The sequence below is a fragment of the Euprymna scolopes genome, chromosome 40 (genome assembly GCF_053919585.1).
Source record: "Euprymna scolopes isolate OS-2025 chromosome 40, ASM5391958v1, whole genome shotgun sequence".
In the NCBI taxonomy this organism is placed as follows: domain Eukaryota; kingdom Metazoa; phylum Mollusca; class Cephalopoda; order Sepiida; family Sepiolidae; genus Euprymna; species Euprymna scolopes.
In genome coordinates, this window is record NC_136521.1 from 18,739,484 (window position 1) to 18,763,433 (window position 23,950).

The 23,950-nt window shown below is 30.1% G+C and overlaps 2 protein-coding genes across 6 annotated transcripts in view; one reads left to right on the top strand and one right to left on the bottom strand.

The window, feature by feature from the left end:
• Nucleotides 1–63: 63 nt before the first annotated feature.
• LOC145265403 (serine/arginine-rich splicing factor 7-like) lies at nt 64–21,276 on the bottom strand. 4 transcript variants are annotated; one of them, XR_013864638.1, is made up of 7 exons: nt 21,151–21,276; nt 9,174–9,371; nt 6,708–6,920; nt 3,896–4,373; nt 2,945–3,046; nt 1,667–1,712; nt 64–566 (listed from the first exon to the last, which is right to left on the bottom strand). XR_013864638.1 is itself a non-coding variant. In XM_080121229.1 (6 exons), exons 2-5 carry the CDS (start codon nt 9,356–9,358, stop codon nt 1,706–1,708), a joined length of 507 nt encoding a protein of 168 aa, XP_079977355.1. In that variant the 5' UTR covers nt 9,359–9,371; nt 21,151–21,276; the 3' UTR covers nt 64–566; nt 1,667–1,705. The 4 variants fall into 4 exon arrangements, 2 of the variants coding, with proteins under 2 accessions (XP_079977355.1, XP_079977354.1); XR_013864637.1 differs by having other exon boundaries at nt 2,945–3,049; XM_080121229.1 differs by lacking the exon at nt 3,896–4,373.
• Nucleotides 21,277–21,533: 257 nt separating this feature from the next.
• LOC145265402 (uncharacterized) overlaps nt 21,534–23,950 on the top strand; it is a 43,696-nt gene continuing 41,279 nt past the window's right edge. Inside the window, exon 1 of one of the 2 annotated variants that reach the window (XM_080121225.1) lies at nt 21,534–21,672. The gene's annotated coding sequence lies outside the window, so the exon portion shown is untranslated. Of the gene's footprint in view, nt 21,723–23,950 lie in introns of both variants that reach the window. The other variant, XM_080121227.1, reaches the window with a different exon arrangement.

A 23,950-nucleotide genomic window follows, 5' to 3' on the forward strand; every position in this document is an offset into this window, starting at 1 on the left:
CAGGACTTTCAGCTGGTTTGTTAAAAGCTTATTAAAAAAGAGAAAAGACAAGCCTTAAAACAATTGAGAATATTAGATTTTATTCTTGATTTGCAAAGTCAAATCAAAATGATTTAGAAAAGGCGAAAAATTTCCAGATACAAAAATTAAAATTTTTTTTAGTTTTGATTTCAGTAAAGCATTTTATTTTTTGGGGAATGTAAAACAGAAGCAGAAAAAAAAGGTAAACATTTGCAAAGGGAATCCAATTTTTATAATCTTGTCTTTACCAAACTTAAAAATGTTCTTTTTTTCTTTTTACATGACTTAGAAGAAAAAAAAATCTGGAAATTATGAACATTTTACTAATGTTTGAATGAAGAAATTTTTAAATTAAAAAAAAAAAAAAATTTTTTTCCAAATTAAAAATCTTACAAAATGTTTAAGATGAGTTTTTGTTTAAGACTTTTAAAGAAAAAGAAAAAAATACAAAGAAACTTAATGAGAAAAAAAATGAGCATCTTATGATCAATTGGTTCTTTGAAACAAACTCCACTGTTTTCAGATTTGACTAAAATCCTGTCAACCTGAAATAAATAAAACATAATTAGGAGATATGCATTTGTGCAATCAGCAACGCATCTTAAACGTTCTCTTTATATTTATGTAAAGCTATATCATTAAATCACTAAAGTTAAGCAATGAACATGGTCATACCAGATGCTGTATGTGAAAGGACAACATTTTCTTGTAGACAGAACCATAAATAGAAACTTTCCTTTAAATAAGGTTTATGGATAAAAACTGAATGTAGCCATAGGATGTGACACTACAACAGCAGAATGCATTTTACAAAGATAAAAGATGTAAACAGTACAAGAATATGAACTGATGTCAGTTAACTTTAAAAACCGCATTTAAAAAAGCAAGCAAAATCAGTTAAAACCAATATACATTCTGTCAGATTAATATTTAAAATTATTAAAAATAAAATAAAATTTATTAAACCATGTTATTTTAATTTTGTTTAAAATCATTTTTCAAAATATAACTAATGATTCCAGGATTCCAGAATAAATGAAATTGTTCTTATTGGTTAAGTCTGAATTTATTTTTATAAAAAAATAAAAATAAACTTGAAAATGCTATTTAAAAAATAACGCAGATCAATAAGTGCACTTGGCACCATAAAATTTACAGTAAAGTGATAAAAGAAATATCGTACCATTTCATAAGTTTTGCTGATTTGAACACTGGATGTCTTTTTATAAATTTTTATACAATATCCAAATACACATTTAAACAAAAGATTTAAATTTATAAAAGACATTCGGCACTAAAATCAGCAAAATAAATTAATTTTAAGCAGTAAATTTGTCAGTTTACTTAAATTTTAAATAAATTATCACATTTTAGTCTTTTAGGATTTTTGTGTGGTGATTGAATTCATTTGATGTTGCCAAAATAAAAATTCTGAGTTAACTTATTTTTAAAAATTGATGTTCAGAAACAATTGAATTTTGGTCCATTGATTAAAATAGTATGAATTTAAGTATATTTATTTGATAATATATTTGAAGCGAAATTTGTTTTATTGATTTGAAAAATATTCAGCTAACATTTTACAGTGAAAAATATTAGAAATTTGCATGTGGTCCAGCTAGTAGATATTTAAAATAAAAATTACCTTTGTTTTCTTGTGACTTGATTATATGACACAGGAATTTTAGTTTCTGTTAAAAGAAAAAAAAAAAGGGAAATGTAAAAAAAGACAAGTATGTAGTTTGCTTAAAGTGTTGCTGGTAAAATATAAGTGTTCAAGAAGTAACATATGAACAAAAACATCCTGGTTATACTTAACAGCATATCCATATTTAATCATATCAAAGAGATTATATATATATATATATATACTAGCAGTTCAGCTGGGCTTTGCTTGGGCCCTATGTACTGTTCATAACTTTATATTCATATGTATATAATAAAAAGTGTGCATATGGACAGTAATGCCTTTCTATATAATAGACTTCCTTAACTACTATAGAGAAAAGTTAGTAGAGACTGCAAAAGTAAAAAAATTTTAAACCTCGACTCCCTTAACATTTGTTTTTGGCTCAAATCAAATTAAAATGCTTGACCCGTGTCCAGGTAACCTACATCTAAAATTTCAAATGTTTAGACCAAAAATTGGGGGAGGAGTTTGGTAGAGTCTGCAAAGATCAACTATTTCAACCATATTTTCTTGGTAGCAAAAAAACGATTAAAAAAACTTGCATGTCGAAGTAACCTTTATGTAAAATTTCAAATGTTTACACCCAATATTGGCTTATTAGTTTGCTAGAGATCGCAAAGGTCAAATCTTTTGAACTTTGACCCCTTGGCAGCCAACTTTTTGGCCAAAAACCAATTAAAAAACTTGCCCTAAGTCTGAATACACTTTATGTAAAATTTCAAGTGTTTAGACCAAAACATTACTGAGTAATTTCATAGAGATAGCAGAGGTCAATTTAAAAAAAAAAAACTGACCCCAATTACGACCCCCTTAGCATTTGTTTTGGGCTCAAATCAAATTATAAAAAGTTAGATCGATGTCCAAGTAATCTATATTTAAAATTTCAAGTGTTTAGACCCAAAATTGGCGGAGAAGTTTGATAGTTTTCAAAGGTCAAATCGTTGAACTTTGACCCTTTAACAGCAAAATTTCTGGCCGAAACCCAATTAAAAAGATTTTCCCAAATAAATAACCTGTATATCAAATTTTGAGTCTGTAGACCAAAAATTCACAGTTATTTGGTAGGGAAATAGACATTTTCACTTTTATAGATATGTAATTTAAATGATGCTTTTGTTCACACGTCACATTACTCCACCATCCCAGTATCCTACATTGCTATCAACCGTCTTAAACACACACACACATAGCATCGAACAAATATTAACTATATTAGCAACATTTTATCCTTACCTGCTGCGACTTCTGCTCAGTCGTCCACGAGACCGACTACGGCTTCTACTTCTGCTCCAGCTGCGAGAAAAGCTCCTTCCAGATCGAGATCGGGATCGAGACCTGCTGAAGGTCATAAAATTTGTTGGGTTTCAATTTTGTGAAAGAAACATTTTATGGCAGAAAAATAAAGATATAGAAGAGAATAAACAGAATAAAAGAAATTACACTGACATGATTATAGTTTAGTTGAAAATTTTACATATGTAAGAAAACATTAATATTCATCGACATTTAAAAAGGAAAGGGTGGGGAGTAATATATTTATGAATTACTTGCTGTCATTGCCCGGGAGTTGAATTTCATTTCACCGTTTTAATTTTTAAATAGGATTTTGAAAATTTAATTATTACAGCATGATTTTGTCATTAAATTTAGAAATCAAACTATAATTGTGAATCCAAAATTTATAAAATTTTTGGATGTAAAAAGTTTTTCAATAAAATGAGAATTTGCTAAGGATTTTAAAGCTTGTGTTAAAATGAACTAATAGATAGAATAAATGCTTCTAATTGCAGTCACATTTTTTTTAAATCCCAACTATAAAAATGATCAAAATGGCTGACCTGTTTATAGCAAATTTTATTTTACAAGTTATATTTTAAATATTGTTTTATACCAATTTCACTTATGATTTTAATATTAAATTAACAGTAAATATAAAAAACAATCCAATGTGTAATTATTATATGTGAAGTTGTCTTATGTTTTTGATACTATAGTGATGAAAATGGACAGAGGTATTTGAATAAAAAAAATTCATACTAGTGGATGGTGTTGGGAGAAATGAAAATTTCATTCTATTTAAAATATAAGAATAAAATGTTAAAAGACTAAAGTTTAGAAGATGATTATTTGTAGTGGCACATTTTGTCATCTGCAAGCTCGTGCCAAATTGTGTAGTAAACTTACGCAGCACTCGGTGGTCAATGAAAGTTTCACGATGTGTAACAGGGTTGATCTCAAGTGCCGAAAAAAATCGATTGAGGGATGAAAGATTCTGATTTTCGAGATGCCTACAATAGCAGGGTGGCCATTTCGAGATGTGCCTACGAAGCTGGGTTGTCATGTCAAGATGATCTAAAGTAGTAGTAGTAGTAGTATTGTAGTAGTAGCGGTGATGGTTGTCATTTCAAGTTTCAAAAAGTAGAGGAGAGCCGGGTGGTCAAGCCGTCAATTCAAGGTGCCTAAGAGGCTGGGTTGTCTGTCAGGCGACACTTTTTGCATTGCAGATTTTGTTTTGTGTGAAGATGAAACTATGCGGCCCCAGGAGGCTGACATGTTGTTGCATCATCAACCCCAAGGATCAAACAGAAGGACGGGCGATGAGATCTTAACTCGTGGTGCAATGAAGCGGTTTTCCCCACATCTTTTATGTAGCAGGAAAGTTCTGCAATGCACGGACACAGGAGAGAGAGAGATTTAGTAAATTTCAAGAAAGCTACAAACAAAAAGGGAAGAGAGAGGCGTGCATAAACTGGTAATTAACAAAAGATTTCCATCATATTTGCATTTTTTAGGGACGAAGAAAATCTAAACAAAAAACCCATCTTAATTACCAAGGTTTAGGGCAAGGAAAGAAAACGCTTTTATGTTTTAAAAAAGTAATGGGGAAAAAAGCCTTTAAGATTTAAAAAATGTTTTACGTTTTAAAATAAAACTATGTTTTTAGTCAAAGAGGAAAGAGAAAACTCAAAGTCGAGAAAAGACAAAGAAAAAAAAAAAAACCCAAACAAAGGATGGAAAATAAAGGTATTTTAGCAAAAACCAGAATCACAAAAAGTATGACTCATTAAAAAGAGATGAAGAGATATTTCAAGAGGAAAAATTAGACGTCAATAACAAAACTTGAAGGAAATTCATTTTTCTGATGAGTAAATAAAAATAAAACATTTTGAGAAAAAAAAATAAAATTCCAGATCATTGTCATCTATGAGAATTAATAAATTGATCAATTCACATAACAGACAACTAATTTAGCCAATTATGTTTTAAGTCTCAATAGGTTTTGAGATAGGAGTTTGAAAATGAAAATAATGATTCACAGATGCTCTGCGGAATGCATCAATTTTTTCCCAGTAAATACATTTGAAGAAAAATGTGTTCAGGTTTTATAGACACCCAAGAGATTATATATCAAATAAATAGAAAATGATAGACAAACAGATAGGTAGAGAATGGCAGATAAAACAAGGCTGGAATGCCCAGGTAGAAATGTTAAACGAAACCTTAACTTCAAAGTTGAACCAACAACAGAAGGAGGGAGAGGGAAATAGTTTTACAATTTGTGTTCTAAAAATGGGCAACATCTGAAATAAAGAATTTTTTTTTAAATCAATACAAAAAAAAAAAAAAAAAATTTTTTTTTAAAAAATGACAAAGTTTCAAGTTATAAATTCAATTTTTAAGTGTCCAACTTCCACCGTGATCGGTAAATCTAAAATGTTGGCAAGAGATTTAAAATATTTAATATTAAAACTAGTTAAATTTTTGAAACACCAAAGCTGACATTTCTCATGATATAACTTGGATCCAACGTGTTCGCACATGTTTAGGTATAGACACCTTTGATATTCACTCAGTTTAATGTTTAATGTTTCCATCACTTTAACACAAAAATCAGTTACAGCATTTTATCTTATGCTTCAGTTTCTTGGTACGCGTAGCAAAAATATGTTCCCTTAGGTTACATACTGTGTGTCTCGGTATTAGATGGGGGATTTATCATGACTTAACAAGCATTATTATACACATACACAAATTAAAAAAAAAATAGTAAATTGAACTGCGCATTAAAACAATATGGTTTTAGTTTCAGATACTAAATCTCATAATTGTCAAATTTGTTTATTTTGCAAGTTAAATTTAATTATTTCAGTCATTAATCAAATAAATAATTGTGATGTGAATATTTAAAATTATTGAATGTAAAAAGCTTTCAAAAAATCTTGATCAGATGAGGATTTATTAAGAGTTTTAAGGCCTAATGGTTTTCTATTCAACAACATAAATGCTTCCAAATCTCAACGGATCACAAAACCATTTTTTTTTTTTTTTTTTTTTTTTTACTAACAGATTTAAATGACTGAAATGCATTTTACTGTATTTCATTTTGTAATTTATTTTATTTAAATAAGAATTATCTTAGACGTTTTTGATTTCAATAAAAATGATAAACACATAAGGAAATTTCAAAATTAAGAAAATTATATCTATTTTTAATATCAATTTCTTTTTTATGCAACTTTAGAATTGGAATCTTAAAATATTGGAATCATTTCATCATTAATCTTAAAAGCTTTTTAGACATTAGCTATGTTGGAACACATTGGATCAGCTATATGGATGTACACAATGGTTTTCTTTACAATCATGTTTTCTCTAGATTGAAATATTTTGTAAGCTGACAAAGTTAAAGGTTTTTCATTGCATGCATATATGATAAAGATATTTTTAATTGAAAAATTAGGAGTCATAAAAAATAGTAACTAAATTTTTAGACTGAGAATAAAATGTGTCACATTTTAAAGCTTAAATGATTTCAATAGAAAGCAAAGAAAAAAATATTTTGAAATTAAATTTTTAAAATATTTCAAAAACATCCAAAAATTGTTTGAAAATACAAATCTGATTAATTTTTTATGAATTTTTCTTTAAATCATCAAAATAAAAATGAAAGTTTTATTTTTAAGGGAAATAAAAAACATGGACGCAACAATCTTACCTGGTTCGATTCCTTGAATATCTTGACCGACCCCCACGTTTTGAACGAGAACAGTCGTAGGCATAATGGCCGCGGTCACCACATTCAAAACATCTGTCCTCAGGGTGAAAAGGGCGCCGGGTTCTTTGTCCCCCTCTACTTCCTCGCATCCAAGGTTTAGGACGGACTTTACCAGTCGAATGCTCAACCCGAACTCTTGTTCCACAGACATTCCTATAATTACATTTAAAGAAACAAAAAGAAATTCTAACATTTAACATTATTCAATCATTTACAATTAAGAAATTAAAATTTACAAAAAGGTGAAGCATCTTTTTTTTTTTAAAAACACTTTGCCATTTGGAACACAAGGGGTACTACTGGAATAGTATTGAACAAGGGACTGTGTCTAGGCTTTATCATGCCAACTGGGCAGGCAGTGACTGAATGACAAATAGGAGCAGCACAGACCGGATTCTGACGTTTCAACAGGTCTGTCATCATGATGGGAAATATGCTTGGGCAGGACACAAAGAAACGCATTTATTAGGCGATGGTGAAGACCATCCTTTATGGCAGCGAGACGTCACCTATAAGAATGGCGCATCTGTTCAAACTAAGTCTTCAGCAACAACGATCTTTGCAGCATTTTGCATTGCTGATCTGGAGATTGTATTCCAGTTTCTACTCTGCCAAAAACCTATGCCTTCTGTTTGTTCTTTTTCAACATCTCCAATGGTTTAGACATTCAGCTCATTCGTAAGAACCCCTATACCCGCCTACCTCGATGCCTGTTAGAGGACAGCTGAACAACAAAGGATGACCTGGCGGTACTATTGAGCCCACAAGTAGTTTGTCTCCAGCATTGGAATCATTTTCTGCAACCTGCCCAGCATTAATGAAATTGGATTGCGATGGTTTGAGATGCAGTTTGTGCTCAGGAGGAAGTCAGCTCGATCCAACCAAGATGATAGCTGCTACAAGTACTGTGTAGAGTTGAGCAGCGAAATGTCTGTTCACTTACATTTAAATTTCTGCAGGTTAGAACAGTAAGGAAAACAAAAGGGAGGGAATTATGAAGCCTAGAAGTTTGAAGGGAAAATCTATTGAAGTAGAAAGCATCTCGGGATGTCAACAATGAAGGGTTGGGATTTTGCTGCTTGCCAGTTTAGTCAAGTATATGTATGCCAAGGGGACACAAATGTTATGAGTTCAGAGCATTTTCCATAAAGTACTTGTAAAACAATTGCAAGAATGGAACAGAGATTGGAGCTAGGTTGATAGATTAGATTTGAAACCATGATTTTAAAGAGTGAAATACTAGTGGTAGAGGCACCATCCCAGATGTGGCAGCAAAACACCATGCGCAGGCAAATTATCGCTTTGTAAAAATATAGGATACTCTCTGGTGCAAGTAATTTTCTTATGTGGTGGTTGTCAGAGGATGCAATTGAAAACAGTTCTATACCAAAATCAAAGTTTTCTCATTTAAAATTTTAAAAGGAATTCATTGAAGATATTAGCAATAGCAGATTTTACAATTTTTTTTTTTTTTTTTTGAGTGAAGTGAGTCTTCTAGAGGTTGAATGTTGAAACCTTACAGAGACAACTAATATAGCAATTAAAATTTCTATCCGATCACAATGCAACAATGGTGTTACATTCAATATTTAACAAGGTTCCAAAATTGAAAAAGATGATCCCAAAAGGTCAAAAGTTACGATGGCTGAACGAAACAACCACCAAGATGATCATAGTTAAATCAATACTAGCTGCATTGTTAGGCATCAAAGTTATCTGTCAAACATTTCAATGAAGGGATGTTCCATTAATCTCAGTTCAAGGTCATCCAGCTCTTTCTTGAGAGATCCTGGGTTCTTGGATAGCTTTGTTCAATCATTCCATCTGTCAGTGAAGTAGTTCTGCGACTGTGCAGGGTGAAACTCATTACAAGATAAGGGGTGTATTCTCAGATGAACATTCCTTCAGATATGGAAGGTGCCATGGCAGCCAATTGCAATGTTTTCAGAGCCTTACTTTGAATTTGTGATGGTAAAAGGAACACCAAGATGAGAAGAGTTTGAATAATACTTGAAAATTATAAAAATTTAAAATAATGATACGAGAGTAAAACACAGGGAATTCCCATTCAATGCCAGGCAATGCTGAATGTGCCTGTCAGTTACAAATAATCAAAACTCAGAAATATTGAGAATTTTTCTTCTGAATGCAGAAAAATTGTCAATCATCTAAATTTTGTAAATGAACAATATTTAACTTTTTATTTATTAGAAAATAAATATGTAATAGAATTTATATTAAACTAGGTGTTGCTCAGGAATCATTTCATCTGCAATATCCTCCAAAAATCAAAAGTAAAAATGCAATCCTGTCAAAGATCTAAAGGTTTTTTATTTATTAAACACTTTGATGATTGGGGTTAGAAAAAATATCTTGCATGCCATGTCTGTAACGGATTATACTTACGTTCCATCAAGAGCTCGGACTGCATCCTCCGCATCTCTGGAGTCTTCAAATTCAACAAAGGCAAAACCTGCGGGGTTTCGAGCAACCCACACACTCCTCAGTTGGCCATAATAGCAAAATGCTCTTTCAATTTCCTTCTCCGATGCATCACGAGGAAGATCACCAACATAAATTTTACAATCCATCTTATTTTAAAACCTGAAAAAGAAAAAAGTGCAACTGAACCAGAATATTTTGGGATTATCTATTTCTACATGAAGTTAGTATAGAAGTATATACACATATATACTAATAGGGTTACCCGATATGGAGTTAAAAAAAAAAAAAAACCTACTTAATACTGTAATTTAAAATGTCTAAGTTCATTTGGGGACAAAATTCAAGTAAAAAATACTTTGCTCCAGGTAAGGCTTGAACTCAACCTTGTCTATAAGCATGGCATGCTAACCAATTGATCACAGAAGCAATTAAAAAATTGATCACGTTATCTATCTTATATATATATATATATATATATATATAAATAAAAGAGAAAATGTGTATGTTTATGTGTGTGTGTGTGTCTCGCAAAACCTTGACACGGGTCACAGATTTTCGCCAGATATGCATCATTTTAAAGTTCCAACCTTCGCCCGACAAATATTGAAAAATTGGCCAAAAACATTAATTCCTTCACCCTAAAATCATCAGTTTTGTACAGGGAGGGGTGCCAAAAAAAAAAAAAATCGTTCATTTTCTCTGCTCCTACTACGACAATACCGTCATGTTTGACCTAGAAAACGTTCGCGTTAGTTTCAACCACCTGCAAGTGTTTTTAAAGGTTTAATTTTATCCATTATTAAGTGTATGTCTCTTTGGTGTAGGGGTAACGTGTCGGGCATTTTTTTTTCCGCCTTAGCCTCGATGTTTCGGGTTTGAGCCTGTCTTTCTAACTAAACTTTTTTTCCTCTTTTACACCTTTTTAAAAACGTTTGTTCGCTGTCTTGCTTTGTATTGGTTTTTCCAATTTTTCTTAACATTGTGTTTTTTTATAATATTAAAACAGGGACACCCTCTCCTACATACACCCCCCCAAACACCCGGGTACCCCCGCTAGTATATATATATAAAAGCGAAAATGTGTGTGTGTGTGCATTTTACTGTATGTCTAGGTGTATCAGAATTTTTGTAGGAATTTTTTACACCCCTATCATGAAACTGCGAATAAAATATAAAAATCTCGTAATTTCTCTTTTAAAAGTGGGTTGTTTATTTTCTTTATGGATTATACTTCCAAAATAAACTATTAAAGTTGTTTTAAAAGTAATAGAAATATTTTTTTTTTTTTTTTTTAAAAACAGTAATGAATTTTACGAACAATATTTTTCACTTTTTAAACTTTAAAAATCTATCAATTTTTCTATTGATTCTATTTTTACGATATTTTCAGAGTCAATGTGAAATTTTATGCTCTTTCCAATAATAAAAATATATTTTAAACAAACGGTTTTTTAAAATTCACCCCCCCTCATTTTGAAATGTCTATTAAAAAGTAAATAATTTACTCAGTTTTATATCACAAATTGAAGATAAAAGATCAATAAATAATATATTCAAATTTAAAACAAAAAACAAAGTGTTGTTTTTAGAAATTTACCTGCAAAGTCCGAAGTTTAAAACTTTTTTTTTTAAAATCACGTTTTTTTTGTTGTTTTTTGTTTTTAAAATGAAACCTTGTCCTTGCTCCTTTAATTGAAAAAAAAAAAAGGGGGGGGGGGGGAATTATTCAATATTTTTCACAAAGTTTCTGACACATCTACTGTATGTCTTCCAAAGGCTCCCCCCCCCCCGCTTCTTCTCTGCTTGCTCACTCATTCTTATAACTTTTTTGTATACTACACAGATAATATCTTGCACTTACGAAACGTGGTTGTAAAAATATTTTATTTCATTCGCTTTTATACAACAAGGACAAAATTTGCATGCTGCTGCTACTACAACCTAGAAAAAAAAAAAAAAAAAAAAAAGACTCATTTTCAACTGATCAAAAGTCCCTGGCTTTCTGGGCTCACAGTATGTCGTCAGACTTAACCTCGAGTTTTCGGATTCGAGCCTACCCCTCTCCAAATTTTTTTTGTTCTTTTAATTCGAGCTTTCTTTTTTGATTTACTTACACACACACACACACACACACCCGGGTAACCCCCCCCCCCCCCCCGATCGGATTCGTGTTTTTGTTCGTTTCTTTAAACTTTTATCTACCCCCCCCCAACACACCTACAAACACCCAGGCAACACACTTTTCTACAGGGAGGTGTCACTTTTTTCGCTAATATTTTCAAAAGTAAACGCCACTTTTCGATTGTCTAGCCTTAATTTAAACCTACGTCACTCCTGGTTTGGCGATATATAGTAGATAGAAGCTTGGTTTTAGATGCATTAAAAGTAACCAGCCACTCCTTTCCCCATTGTACCACGTGCTCAAGATCAGAGATAGCGATAGATGCACCAGCCGAGATTACACCAAGCATAGACAAATGGTGGCTTTGTAAAGATAGGATACTAGCAGGGAAGAGTTTTCTAGTGCTGTAGAGGGAGCTGCACCTTCTTTGAAACCTCAGCAATGTCTATACATTTGTTACAATTCATTTTGCTCATGAATGTTAAGTCAAGGAGTGTGAATGGTGAATTCTCAGGTAGAGTTATTAGTTACGGTAATCAGTGATGTTTTTGTAATTGTTAAAAGATCTGTTTCAACATTAAATGTTAATATCAATTTATGCCAGCTTTCTCAACAAAATATCATTTTCTAAGCTTTCAGACATTGCCTTGACAATGTGTACATTCGCTTTTTCCTACATTTGGTATAGAGCATAGTGTCATCAGCAAATATAGCCATCTCTCACACTTATCAGGGAGGTCGTTTGTTAAAAATCAGAATTTCTTTTTCCCTTTCCAAATCTGAATCATATACAGCAAAGACCAAAGTAATTTTTATCAACAAAACAAAATACTATTTGAAGATAGAAAGAACTTTTAACGTAAAAACTTTACCAAAATGACCAAATTTTGTATTAAATAACACAAAAAGGCTTGATATGGCCAAAAAACAAAAAATTCAGTAATAACACGATTTAATTTTCATAAGATCATGCCACACCTTTGAATATATGAGGGTCTACTACCCCAGTTTTCCCTCCCTTGGTGAAGATTTAGAGTCTTAACAACCATGTATGAAAAATAAAGGCAAATTTTTAATTGCAGATTCAGTCTCATGGATTTTTCTTTTTGTTTAAAACAATTCTTTGTTATCAAAAGAAATTCAATATTTTCAATTTCTAAGTGAAACCAACGGTATCTACTAAATTGTCATGTTACAGTAATAAACATATCCAAAAGTCACAAAAAACAATAAGGGAAAAAAAAGTTTTCAAAGACAATTAGCAACATTGAGTTTTGCTAAATTGACCTAAGATTTTCAAAGTTTCCGTAAATTACCTCCTTGTTACGATTTGAACTGTTTTTTTCTTTTTGAAAATTTAATTTTTGCTAATTGTATATAAAAATTATTTTCATTAGTAATTGGGTTTTTTTTTTAATAATTTTTGGATATGTTCATTACTGTGACACAACAATTAAGTTTGGTTTTACCTGAAATTCAATATTTAAAATTTTGCTTTGTGAGGCTTTTGCCCTTGGCAGAATGGAAGAAAACCGAACAATTACAAGAGTCTCACCTTTAAACTTCATAAATTTTATTAAAGCAAAAAACATCCATATTGCAAAAGATATCTGCCACTATGGCTGGTAACGTCCCCAAAGGGATAATAGTTCATCTTTAATAAAAGCTGGATAGAAAATTCCGCTGACAAAGAACTGTGCAGGTCAAAGTGTTGAGATATCTTCCTAGACGGATACTACAAGTCTGGTAGCCTTGTGGTGTCCTCTTTGATTCAGTCCAATGGCGGACAAGGTAGGTCAAACAGATCTTAATTTCGTCTTTGACAAACATTAATTTGCGAAGAAGTCAATAGATTCAGAGTATGAAGCGTGCAAGAATATAATAATTTTCCCAACATAAGGGCATTAAAACGTCTCAAAGTAATTTCACTGCTTCAAGCTCAGAGTGAAAATTTGAGTCCATTCAAGCCTGCGTCTTTTTGAATTCTAGTGATCCAAAAGGACAATTTTGGTGCCAAGAACATTCTCGGCAGTTATAACATGCAATTTGGTGGGTTCAAACAAATCCGTGGGCAGACAAATCGTCCAATAAAGAGCCTGCTTATTTCTGCAGAATTTCTATAATGAAGAAGCGCAACGTCAACAGGTATACATCAAATAAAGTTGTTATAGGAAGCAAACCGATAAACTCAAAACTGAATAAAAAAACTGGTCATATTTGAGAAATCTTGCAGATTTTATGATTCATACTTATTTTCATCATTCTCTGAAATTTCAAATTTGCATATTTTGATGTTTTAATTTTTACAAAATTTTTGTACATTTAAACATTAGATTTGGTTATGAGGGGGGGAAAAAAAAAAAAAAATTTTTCAAGTTGAATTCAAGTTTTATGATATGTTTAAATTGTTAGGTGAAAATGCAGAATTACAAAACACCCTTCCCATGTTAAGAATGGCTTTCTAAATATTTCAGCACGATAACAAAAGTGCATAAGTACAAAGATATTTTTAAGAGGTGCTCAGTTTCTAATACGTTCTAAATGGATTCCCCATATTGAAACCACTCAATGAGAACATGCACACCCCTCTAATGTAAAGGATTTTTCATTTATCAATTTAAGGGCTATGATATTAAGATCTTTAATTCAATGCATTCCGTAGTTTTCACACGCGCATTCAATTTTTATTCTAGAACGCTGTATTAGAAACTGAGAATCCCTACAAATATTTAAATATATCTATATATATAAAAATGTAATTCTTGGTTCGTTCAAAGTCGATAAAACCATATTTCTACATTACCAATTCATTTGAAATTTTCAGACAACCCATCCTTAGAGTCAAGGGATGTTTCTATGTTATTAAAATAAATTAACATCGCCAATTATAAAAATATTAAAATAAAAATATTTTTCGTAAGCCATTAGTGCAAACCTGTTTTGTTGATAGAACTGAATTTCCGTTTCAATTCATTTCATACACCAGTTTGACGAAACAAATTAGATTTCATTTTCTGTTTACTCGATGAGTAAAAAAAAAAAAAAAAAAAAAAAAAAAATCTTCCAAATTTTTTTTATTTAAAAAAAATTATATCAGGCAAAAAAAAAAAAAAAAAAAAAAAAAAAAAAGTTGCTCACTTGCTTTTTGAATCGAAGTCGTTTTTGTTTTATTTTTTGATAAGAAAATATGAACTTTTTATTATTAACACTATAAATTGTTAGGTGAAAGTACAGTTTTTTTGTTTTTTTTCGAAGAAAATTTACAGATTGGTAACGTGCCAAAATAATATTTGGTGCTAATAGAGTGATCCACGCTATTTTTTAAATCATATTTCCACGTTTAATTTAAGTTTTGTTTTTTATTCAATTGTAAGTAAGGTTAAAATATAGATTAGGTACAAAACACCCTCCCCTCCCCATGTTAAGAATGGCTTTTTAAATAACATTTCAGCACAGATCACTCTGCATGAGTATCGTACTTTCAACTAACTTAATAAAAACATGGTACTTATGCAGAAAAAGTACCGTGCTAAAACATTTAGAAAGCCATTCTTAACATGGGGAGGGCTTTTTGTAACTATTCTATACTTTCACCTAACAATTTAATAAAAAAGATGGTACTTTATGCAGAGAAGGTACCGTGCTGAAATAATACCGATATATTCATAACACCTTTTCCCAAACATACCGTGTTAAAGAGGGAGTGAGGCGCCATCTTGAATTTTCCAATACATCGTTAAACACTGTTTTTCGAGCTGAATAAACATGTTACATTGAATAAAAACACGAAAAATATATCCAGTTTGGTAGAAAAGTAACTCATCTTGCCTTTGATAACATTTGTTATATATTTGTTTTTTTGACAACTTTTTCGAATCTGTGTACAGTAATACAAACCCGTGAAAATTATATAGGTATTTTGGTAAAATCCATTGAGTGCGTACGGTGGTTATATGAGAAAATAAAGCTGTGTACGCTACGCATTATAAATGTTTCTTTTCTGTCTCTTATGTTATACATTATGGGTCATTTCGAGTTAAAAGTTTACCTATTGCACCCATCTGAACTAGAGAAAATCATAATTTAAATGTGTATGTGACATACACATTTACACTGTATGTCTCGTCTAAATAACTAACGATGAATATCTAATATGGCCGACCAGACGGGTGATCAAAAAGTCAGATCGAGTGCACTGGCCACTGCACCACTGCACTAGCAGTATCAGAATTTTTGTAGGAATTTTTGACACCCCTAACACGAAACTGCGAATACAATATAAAAATCTCGTAATTTCTCTGTTAAAAGTGGGTTATTTATTTTCTTTATGGATTATACTTCCAAAATAAACTATTACAGTTGTTTTAAAAGTAATAAAAATATTTTTATTTTTTTTTTAAACAGTAATGAATTTTCCGAACTCAATATTTTTAAATTTTTAAACTCAATATTTTTAAATTTTAAAAATCTATCAAAATTTTTCTATTGATTCTATTTTTACGATATTTTCAGGGTCAATGTGAAATTTTATGTTCTTTCCAATAAACCGAATATAATATTTTAGACAAACGTTTTTTTTTTTTTATTCACGGTTCCCCCCCCCCCCAGTGTCTATTACAAAGAAAATACTTAATTTAGTCCCGGATAAGTACATAATTATTTACTCACAAATTGAAGAGAAAAGGTCAATACATAATATATTCAAATTTAAAAAAAAACGGACATCGTGTTCTTGTAGAATTTTACCTGTAAAGTTTGAAGTTTAAAACCTTTTTTTAAACCACGTTATTTGTTTTTTCTTTTTTCTTTTTTTTTTTTTTAATGGAACCTTGGTCCTTGCTCCTTTAATTGAAAAAAAAATTAGGGCTTGAATTACATTTTTCGAGGAGTTATAAGCTTGGAAAGACAGGGGGTCGAATAATTCACGCCTCCAATTTTGTAAATGTCTAATAATAATTAATTTCGACTCGGATAAGTACATAATTATTTACTCACAAATTGAAGAGAAAAGGTCAATACATAATATATTCGAATTTAAAAAAAAACGGACATCGTGTTCTCGTCGAATTTTACCTGTAAAGTCCGAAGTTTAAAACCTTTTTAAAAAAAAAACACGTTTTTTTTTTTTTTTTTTTTTTTTAATGAAATCTTGGTCCTTGCTCCTTTAATTGAAAAAAAAAATTAGGGCTTGAATTGCATTTTTCGAGGAGTTATAAGCTTGGAAAGATGGGGTGGAATTATTCGCTATTTTCACAAAAAATTCTGATACTGCTACCACTGCACTCGGAAAACGAAATGAAATTGACACCTAAACAAAAATGAGTACCTTTCATTTTCTTAATGAAGAAAAAAAAAAAAAAAACTTACTCGACGAGAACACGAACACGACTGTTTTTGCTTTAATTATTTTTATTCAAACGTAACAAATTTCAATTTGGCTTGAACTTTGCGGTTTTCGGATTATTTTTTATTTGTTTTTTAGCCGGATTTAACTAACAAAAAAAAAAAAATTTTTTTTGATGCTTATGCCCTTATGTTACCGTTATTTTTATGGTTTAAGTGCCTTCTCAAATGTTAGAAGTGTTTCTGATATTTTTACCTATAACTAATCTCTGGCAAAAAAAAAAACTCGGCGCAAGTCTATAAATGGTCCAGTTTGGTCCACAAGTAATCTTTTTTACTATAAAAATCTGAAAAAAATCATTATAATGTACGTACTTGTCACTGCATGAAAATGTCATTCCAAAAATCACGTAGTTTTTTTTTTTTTTATTATTTAAGAAAATCAAATATGAGATTTTATCGAAGAAAAACTTCACGCCATCTTGTTTACTGCTAGCGACACCTATTGGGAATGTTTGGAATATAAGTAGGAAGGGGCAGACAATCGACTATCCACGCTATAGAAAAAAACACTTAGATAATTAAGGCATTTATAAGTTTTTGAGTATGTTGAAAACGAAAATAACGTTTAAAATTCTAGCAAACGAGTAGTTTCCAAGATATGAAGAATTTTACGTAAATTGAGCAGTGCTCAATTTGAGCACCCACACGTTGACGCTCCACCAACAAAAATTCGGCAAATGTGTATTTCAGCGGCGTAAATTCAAGTTTTACACTAGTGGTACCATAAAGTGGGTGATCATTATACGTTAAATTATTATAGAAAAGTGATCCCCACTTTCTTTAAACTAACATTTCTTCATACCTTGGAAACTACTCATTTGCTGGAATTTTATAGACGAGACATACAGTGTATGTCACATACACATTTAAATCATGATTTTTCTCTAGTTCAGATGAGTGCAGTTAAACTTTTTACTCGAAATGACAGCTTTATTTTCTTATATAACCACCGTACGCACTCAATGGATTTTACCGGTATTTTATAGCGTCTGGTAACAGTTATTTATTGAATGTAATTTTTTTCATATTTAATTAAAATGCACATTTACCCAAATCCTATTTTTATAACGCTAATTTCCTTTTTATACCTGTAAAATTCTAATGTGATTTTGAAGACTAAAGCACATTTTAAAAAGTAAATTTGTCGATTAGAAAACGAGATTTTATTTCATTTTTTTTCTCTAGATTACGTGTGTATAGAATAAAACATGGCGCACGCATGAAAGTGGTACCCCCTCTTTTTTTTTTTTTTTTCTCTCCAGCGGATTATCAAAGGGTCACTAATCAGATTATATATAAAAAAAAAAATTAAAAAAAAAAAAAGACTACTGGGTACTGGTCGCGATTAGAGTTCCCTGCCGAACACCCTAAAAAAAAAAAAAAAAAAAAAAAAAAAAACTGACTTCTCCCTTAGTTGCCATAGTAACTAAACGATCATGAATTTTTATCGACTTTGTTTTACTGTTTATGAATATTGAAATAAGACATTACTACACATTTATTAATATCTCACTTTTAATCACTTTTATCGACTTTTTTTTGCTGTTTATGTGTCACTTTTATCGACTTTTCTTTTTTAAAATAGCATTTTCTTTTTAAATGACTACGTTTTAACCTTACAATTGAATAAAAAAACATTAAACTTTAAGCTTAGAAATACGATTTAAAATATAGCGCGGATCATAAGTAGTGCAAGTGCACTAGCACCCATTTTTTTTTTTTTATTAATAAATGTTTAGTAATTATTTTTCTTTTAATATTCATAAACAGTAAAAACGTCGTCATTTAAAAAGAATGCTATTTAAAAAAGAAAAGAAAAAGTCGATAAAAGTGACAAACAGTAAAAAAAAAAAAAAGTCGATAAAAGTGATTAAAAGTGAAATATTAATGTGTAGTAATAGCAGTATCAGAATTTTTGTAGGAATTTTTGACACCCCTAACACGAAACTGCGAATACAATATAAAAATCTCGTAATTTCTCTGTTAAAAGTGGGTTATTTATTTTCTTTATGGATTATACTTCCAAAATAAACTATTACAGTTGTTTTAAAAGTAATAAAAATATTTTTATTTTTTTTTTAAAACAGTAATGAATTTTCCGAACTCAATATTTTTCAATTTTTAAACTCAATATTTTTAAATTTTTAAATTTTAAAAATCTATCAAAATTTTTCTATTGATTCTATTTTTACGATATTTTCAGGGTCAATGTGAAATTTTATGTTCTTTCCAATAAACCGAATATAATATTTTAGACAAACGTTTTTTTTAAATTCACGCCCCCCCCCCATTTTGAAATGTCTATTAAAAAGTAAATAATTAATTTATGTTTAATAGGTTTATATATCACAAATTGAAGAGAAAAGGTCAATAAATAATATATTCAAATTTAAAACAAAAAAAAAAAAAATCAGTTTTTTAGAAATTTACCTGTAAAGTCCGAAGTTTAAAACCTTATTTTATAAGAACACATTTTTTCTTTTTGTCTTTTTTTTTTTTTTTTTAATGAAACCTTGGTCCTTGCTCCTTTAATTGAAAAAAAAATTAGGGCTTGAATTACATTTTTCGAGGAGTTATAAGCTTAGAAAGATAGGGGGTCGAATAATTTACGCCTCTCATTTTGAAATGTCTATTAAAAAGTAAATAATTAATTTATGTTTAATAGGTTTATATATCACAAATTGAAGAGAAAAGGTCAATAAATAATATATTCAAATTTAAAACAAAAAAAAAAAAAACAGTTTTTTAGAAATTTACCTGTAAAGTCCGAAGTTTAAAACCTTTTTAAAAAAAAAAAAAACACATTGTTTTGTTTTGTTTTTTTTTTAAATAAAACCTTGGTCCTTACTCCTTTAATTGAAAAAAAAAATTAGGGCTTGAATTACATTTTTCGAGGAGTTATAAGCTTGGAAAGATGGGGTGGAATTATTCACTATTTTCACGAAATTTCTGACACTGCTAGTGTAGTAATGTCTTTTATTTCAATATTCATAAACAGTAAAACAAAGTCGATAAAAATTCATGATCGTTTAGTTACTATGGCAACTAAGGGAGAAGTCAGTGTTTTTTTAGGGTGTTCGGCAGGGAACTCTAATCGCGACCAGTACCGAGTACTGGTACACACTGGTACAGTTTGATCAAGACATTAAAAAAATGAAAATATCGAAAAGGTTATATTGCACGTATCCGTTATGGAACGAAATCCTTCGGGGAAAAAAAAAAAAATTTTTTTTTCACTTAATTTTTTTTTTCTTTCTTTACAGCGACACCGAGCAAAAGGTTCGATGGTATTTTTTTTTTAGATTAGGTCTACCACCACAATTTTCTTTCAAAGGTTTTCGACTATGCTGAATACGAAAATCGCATTGAAAATTTGCAGAAATAAGTAGTTATCGAGATAAGAGTTGTATTATGCATTTTATTCTTTAGCGGCCATCTTTTTTACGCGCGTGCAGTCAGTCGTGAGTAGATTTGTTTATGGCGCACGCGCGTAAAAAAGATGGCCGCCAAAAAAGTCGATGCTTCCAAAAAGGAGGAGGGGTAACGTTTCCATACATGCGCCTGAAAAACTTCACGCAAAAAAAAAAAAAAAAATTAAAATTAAGTGGGGGATCAGTTTCACATATGATTTTAACGTAAAATTCCAGACCTAACTTTAAAGCAGTTTAATTTTTATAGAAGATAAAAAATGGTGTTTTTTCTTTGTATTTTGGCTGATCACATGCAATTTTATGACTGTCAATTGGCCTTAAGATTAGTTGTAATACATTTAACTAACCGTCCTAAAATGACCCAGAAATGGGTGATTATTTCACGTTAAATTTTAATACGTCTCTTACCATCAAGGTTTTCAGGGTGTTCACACGTACAGTTAGAATATCATTGGCATGGGAGGAGATGGGGGGGGGGGATAGCGCAAGGTGTTAATCTTTACTACCTTTAAAGTTTATCAACCGAAACCGATTATGACTTATGACAAATTTGAAAATTTAAATTTAAAAAAAATTAAAATAAAAGTTGTAATTTTTAAATTTGTTTTTTTTTAAACAAACTAAAAATTAGAAAAATCTTCCACGTTTGACCCAGATTTTTTTTTTTTTTTTTTTTTTAATAATTTAAATAAGAAAACAAGTTCAGAAAACGCCATCAATACAATTACAACCGAAAATTATGAAATTTTAATTAGAAACAAGTTTAAATATTCTTTTTAAAGAATATTTAATCTTTAAAAGAAACATCGCAAAACTTTTCAAAAAAATCGTGAAAAAAAAGTTCGGCCATTTTTATTGCTTTTTTTTTTTTTTTAAATGACATGAAAGAAATATTTAAATAAAAAATCGAAACATCATTAACTTCTTTAATTTTTACTTGAACACGGTTTAAGAAGGAACAAAATAATATGAAACTCACCTTATTTTCGGTTAAACAATCGACGCTGAAATAAAATCGAATAAAAATTTTTACTGTTTATTGCTGAGAATGTACTTTTTTTCTTGTACCCACAATGCACTTGGAGGTTATATACAAAATGCGGATTACAACTTAAAATAATTTTTACATTAAAATCAATAAACATTTCGTATAATCAATAGTTTTATTAGCAAATATACATATTTTATTAATGTTACAATAAGAATTATAGCATAAAATTACAATTCAAATGTACTTTATTTCCATAAACATTGAAAACATTTCGTTTCACGTGCATTTCCGGTATGATTTTTGACTCGATAAAATTAACCTCTCTTTTTTTTCTTTCTAAATAAATTCCTAATATTACCGACAATTCCTTTTAAAAAACGTTCTGAATGAATTTAGAAAATAAAAAATAGGTAATGGTAATAGTTAATAATAAAAATAAAAATTAAAAAAATCCGGTGAATCTCGATTTTGTCCGAATCATTACGGAAATTGCCGAGTGCCTGCTACAACGTACGTATCCACTTTTTTTTTTAGTCCCCAGAAAAATATATCCTCTGCACGTATGTAATCATTACTTTGAAAAATTCCATTTTAACGTGTATTTACTGTAAATATTTCAACTTCATAATTGTTTTCATTTGTTAAAGAAAGAAAATATTGCATTTTATTTTCTGATGCTTTTTTTCTATTTTCAGAAAAGCTAAGCTTAACATTTTAAGAAACATTTTTTTTTATTGTTCGTTTTCTTGACTTCGTTTGAAAATAATTGCATTTCTATTTGTTTATTTTCCTGGTTTTAAATTTGTAATTTATAAAATTAATGGCTTTTTTCTTTTTTACTATCTTTTCGCATGAAAAAAAATGTTTTGGAAGTTTTTCATGAAAAGGATTTAATACTTAAAGATTGCAAATTTTTTTTTCGAAAGAACAAGCTTTTTTTTTTTTTTATCCAACATGGTTGAACTTTTTTCTTTTTCTTAAAGAAAAAAATCTTTGTTTTCCATTATTTTTAATTATTTTTACATTTCCGAAAATTTAATGAATTTTTAAAATATTAAATTATTTCCAGATTTTAAAAATTTAGATAATTTATTGATCAAAAATATTTTAGTATGTCTTAAATACAGATTTTAAAAGTGTTTTCGTAGAATTAAAATATATATTATTCCATTCTGAAGAATCAACTTTTCATCCCCCCCCCCCTTTTTTTTCCTTTAATTTGATTAAATCTACACAAGTGGTTGTTTATGAGGCTCAGAGTATCTTCTGACCTCTTTCAAAAGAAATATTAATTTTGTTCTATTTTTGGTGAGCTAAACATTTGAAACTGATGTTTATATCCTCATGGGGAGAAGACAAATATGTGTATTTAAAATTACACTTGACAAAAAATGGTGCTTAGTCGACATATCGGTTTGTTATAGAATGTTTTAAGTATTTGTCTTGTCAAAAATATTAAATTACGAAAGTTCAAGCAGAAAACGATTTGCTGAAGCATCTTTCCACCCTCAAAATCCTTTTAAGATTACCAGTAGAAGGTTTTCGGGGCACTGAAACCGAAAATAACGTTTAAAATTCCAGGAAAGTAATTTCTAAGATTGAAAAAATTATAGTTTCAAAAATTGAGGGGTCACTTTTCTATATCAATTTAACGTAAAATGAGCACCCATTTTATGGCCACTTGTTTTTTTTGGGGGCGGAACTTGCGCGTGCAACAATGGTCACCACTTATAAAAACTTCTTCCTTAAAATCCGGAAGATCAAAGTGTAGTACCTGTTCTTTAGATGTTACATTTCAATTTCTTGTTCTGTCGGTGGAGGAGAAACCCTGGGTTTGTATTACTGTACACATAGATTCGAAAAAGTTGTCAAAAAAACAAATATATAACAAATAAATGTTATCAAAGGAAAGATAAGTTACTTTTCTACCTAACTGGATATATTTTTCGTGTTTTTATTCAATGTAACATGTTTATTCAGCTCGAAAAGCATAGTGTTTACCGATGTAATATGTATTGGAAAATTCAAAATGGCGCCCGCGCCCGACACTCTCTTTAACACGGTAAGTTCAGGAAAAGATGTTATAAATAATAAACTAGACAAAATACTGTTAGAAATTCGCTCAATATATGTTACCGTGACATAAGTTGACATATATTCGGTATTTTTTTAATAGTATTTTGTCTAGTTTATTATTTATAACACCTTTTCCCAAACTTACCATGTTAAAGAGAGTGTCAGGCGCCATTTTGAATTTTCCAATACATCGGTAAACACTGCATGTTTTTCGATCTGAATAAACATGTTACATTGAATAAAAACAAAAAAAATATATCCAGTTTGGTAGAAAAGTAACTTATCTTGCCTTTGATAATATTTATTTGTTTTTTGGCAACTTTTTCGAATCTGTGTACAGTAATACAAACCCGAAACCCTTCACGACAGACAATTTTTATTCCACGTTAAAAAAACGACGACCCTGGTGTCGTAACTGTCCCGTGGGGAGGCATTGTAAATAGGGAACTACTTTTTTTGCGGAAATTTGAAATGCGATATTCATTTTCAGCAGACTTGAAAATTCGTAGAAAACAAGTTTTTAAGGTAAGATTTTATTGGTCTAATGGTCTACCAGACCATAATTATCAAATACCCCCCCCCACAAAAAAAAAGGTTGATCCCCCACTTTTTGAAACTTTTTTTTTTTTTTTTTTCGTATCTTGAAAACTACTTGTTTCCTAGAATTTTAAACATGATTTTCGATTTTAGTACCCTCGAAAACTCTTTATAT

What these genes read in the sequence shown, in the direction of transcription:
- LOC145265403 (XM_080121228.1), bottom strand. Translation starts at nt 9,358, where the DNA reads ATGGATTGTAAAATTTATGTTGGTGATCTTCCTCGTGATGCATCGGAG. An exon ending in GTCCGAGCTCTTGATGGAAC is followed by an intron (nt 6,921 to 9,173) that starts GTAAGTATAATC and finishes ATGTAATTATAG; the next exon opens with GAATGTCTGTGGAACAAGAG. An exon ending in TATTCAAGGAATCGAACCAG is followed by an intron (nt 3,050 to 6,707) that starts GTAAGATTGTTG and finishes TATGACCTTCAG; the next exon opens with CAGGTCTCGATCCCGATCTC.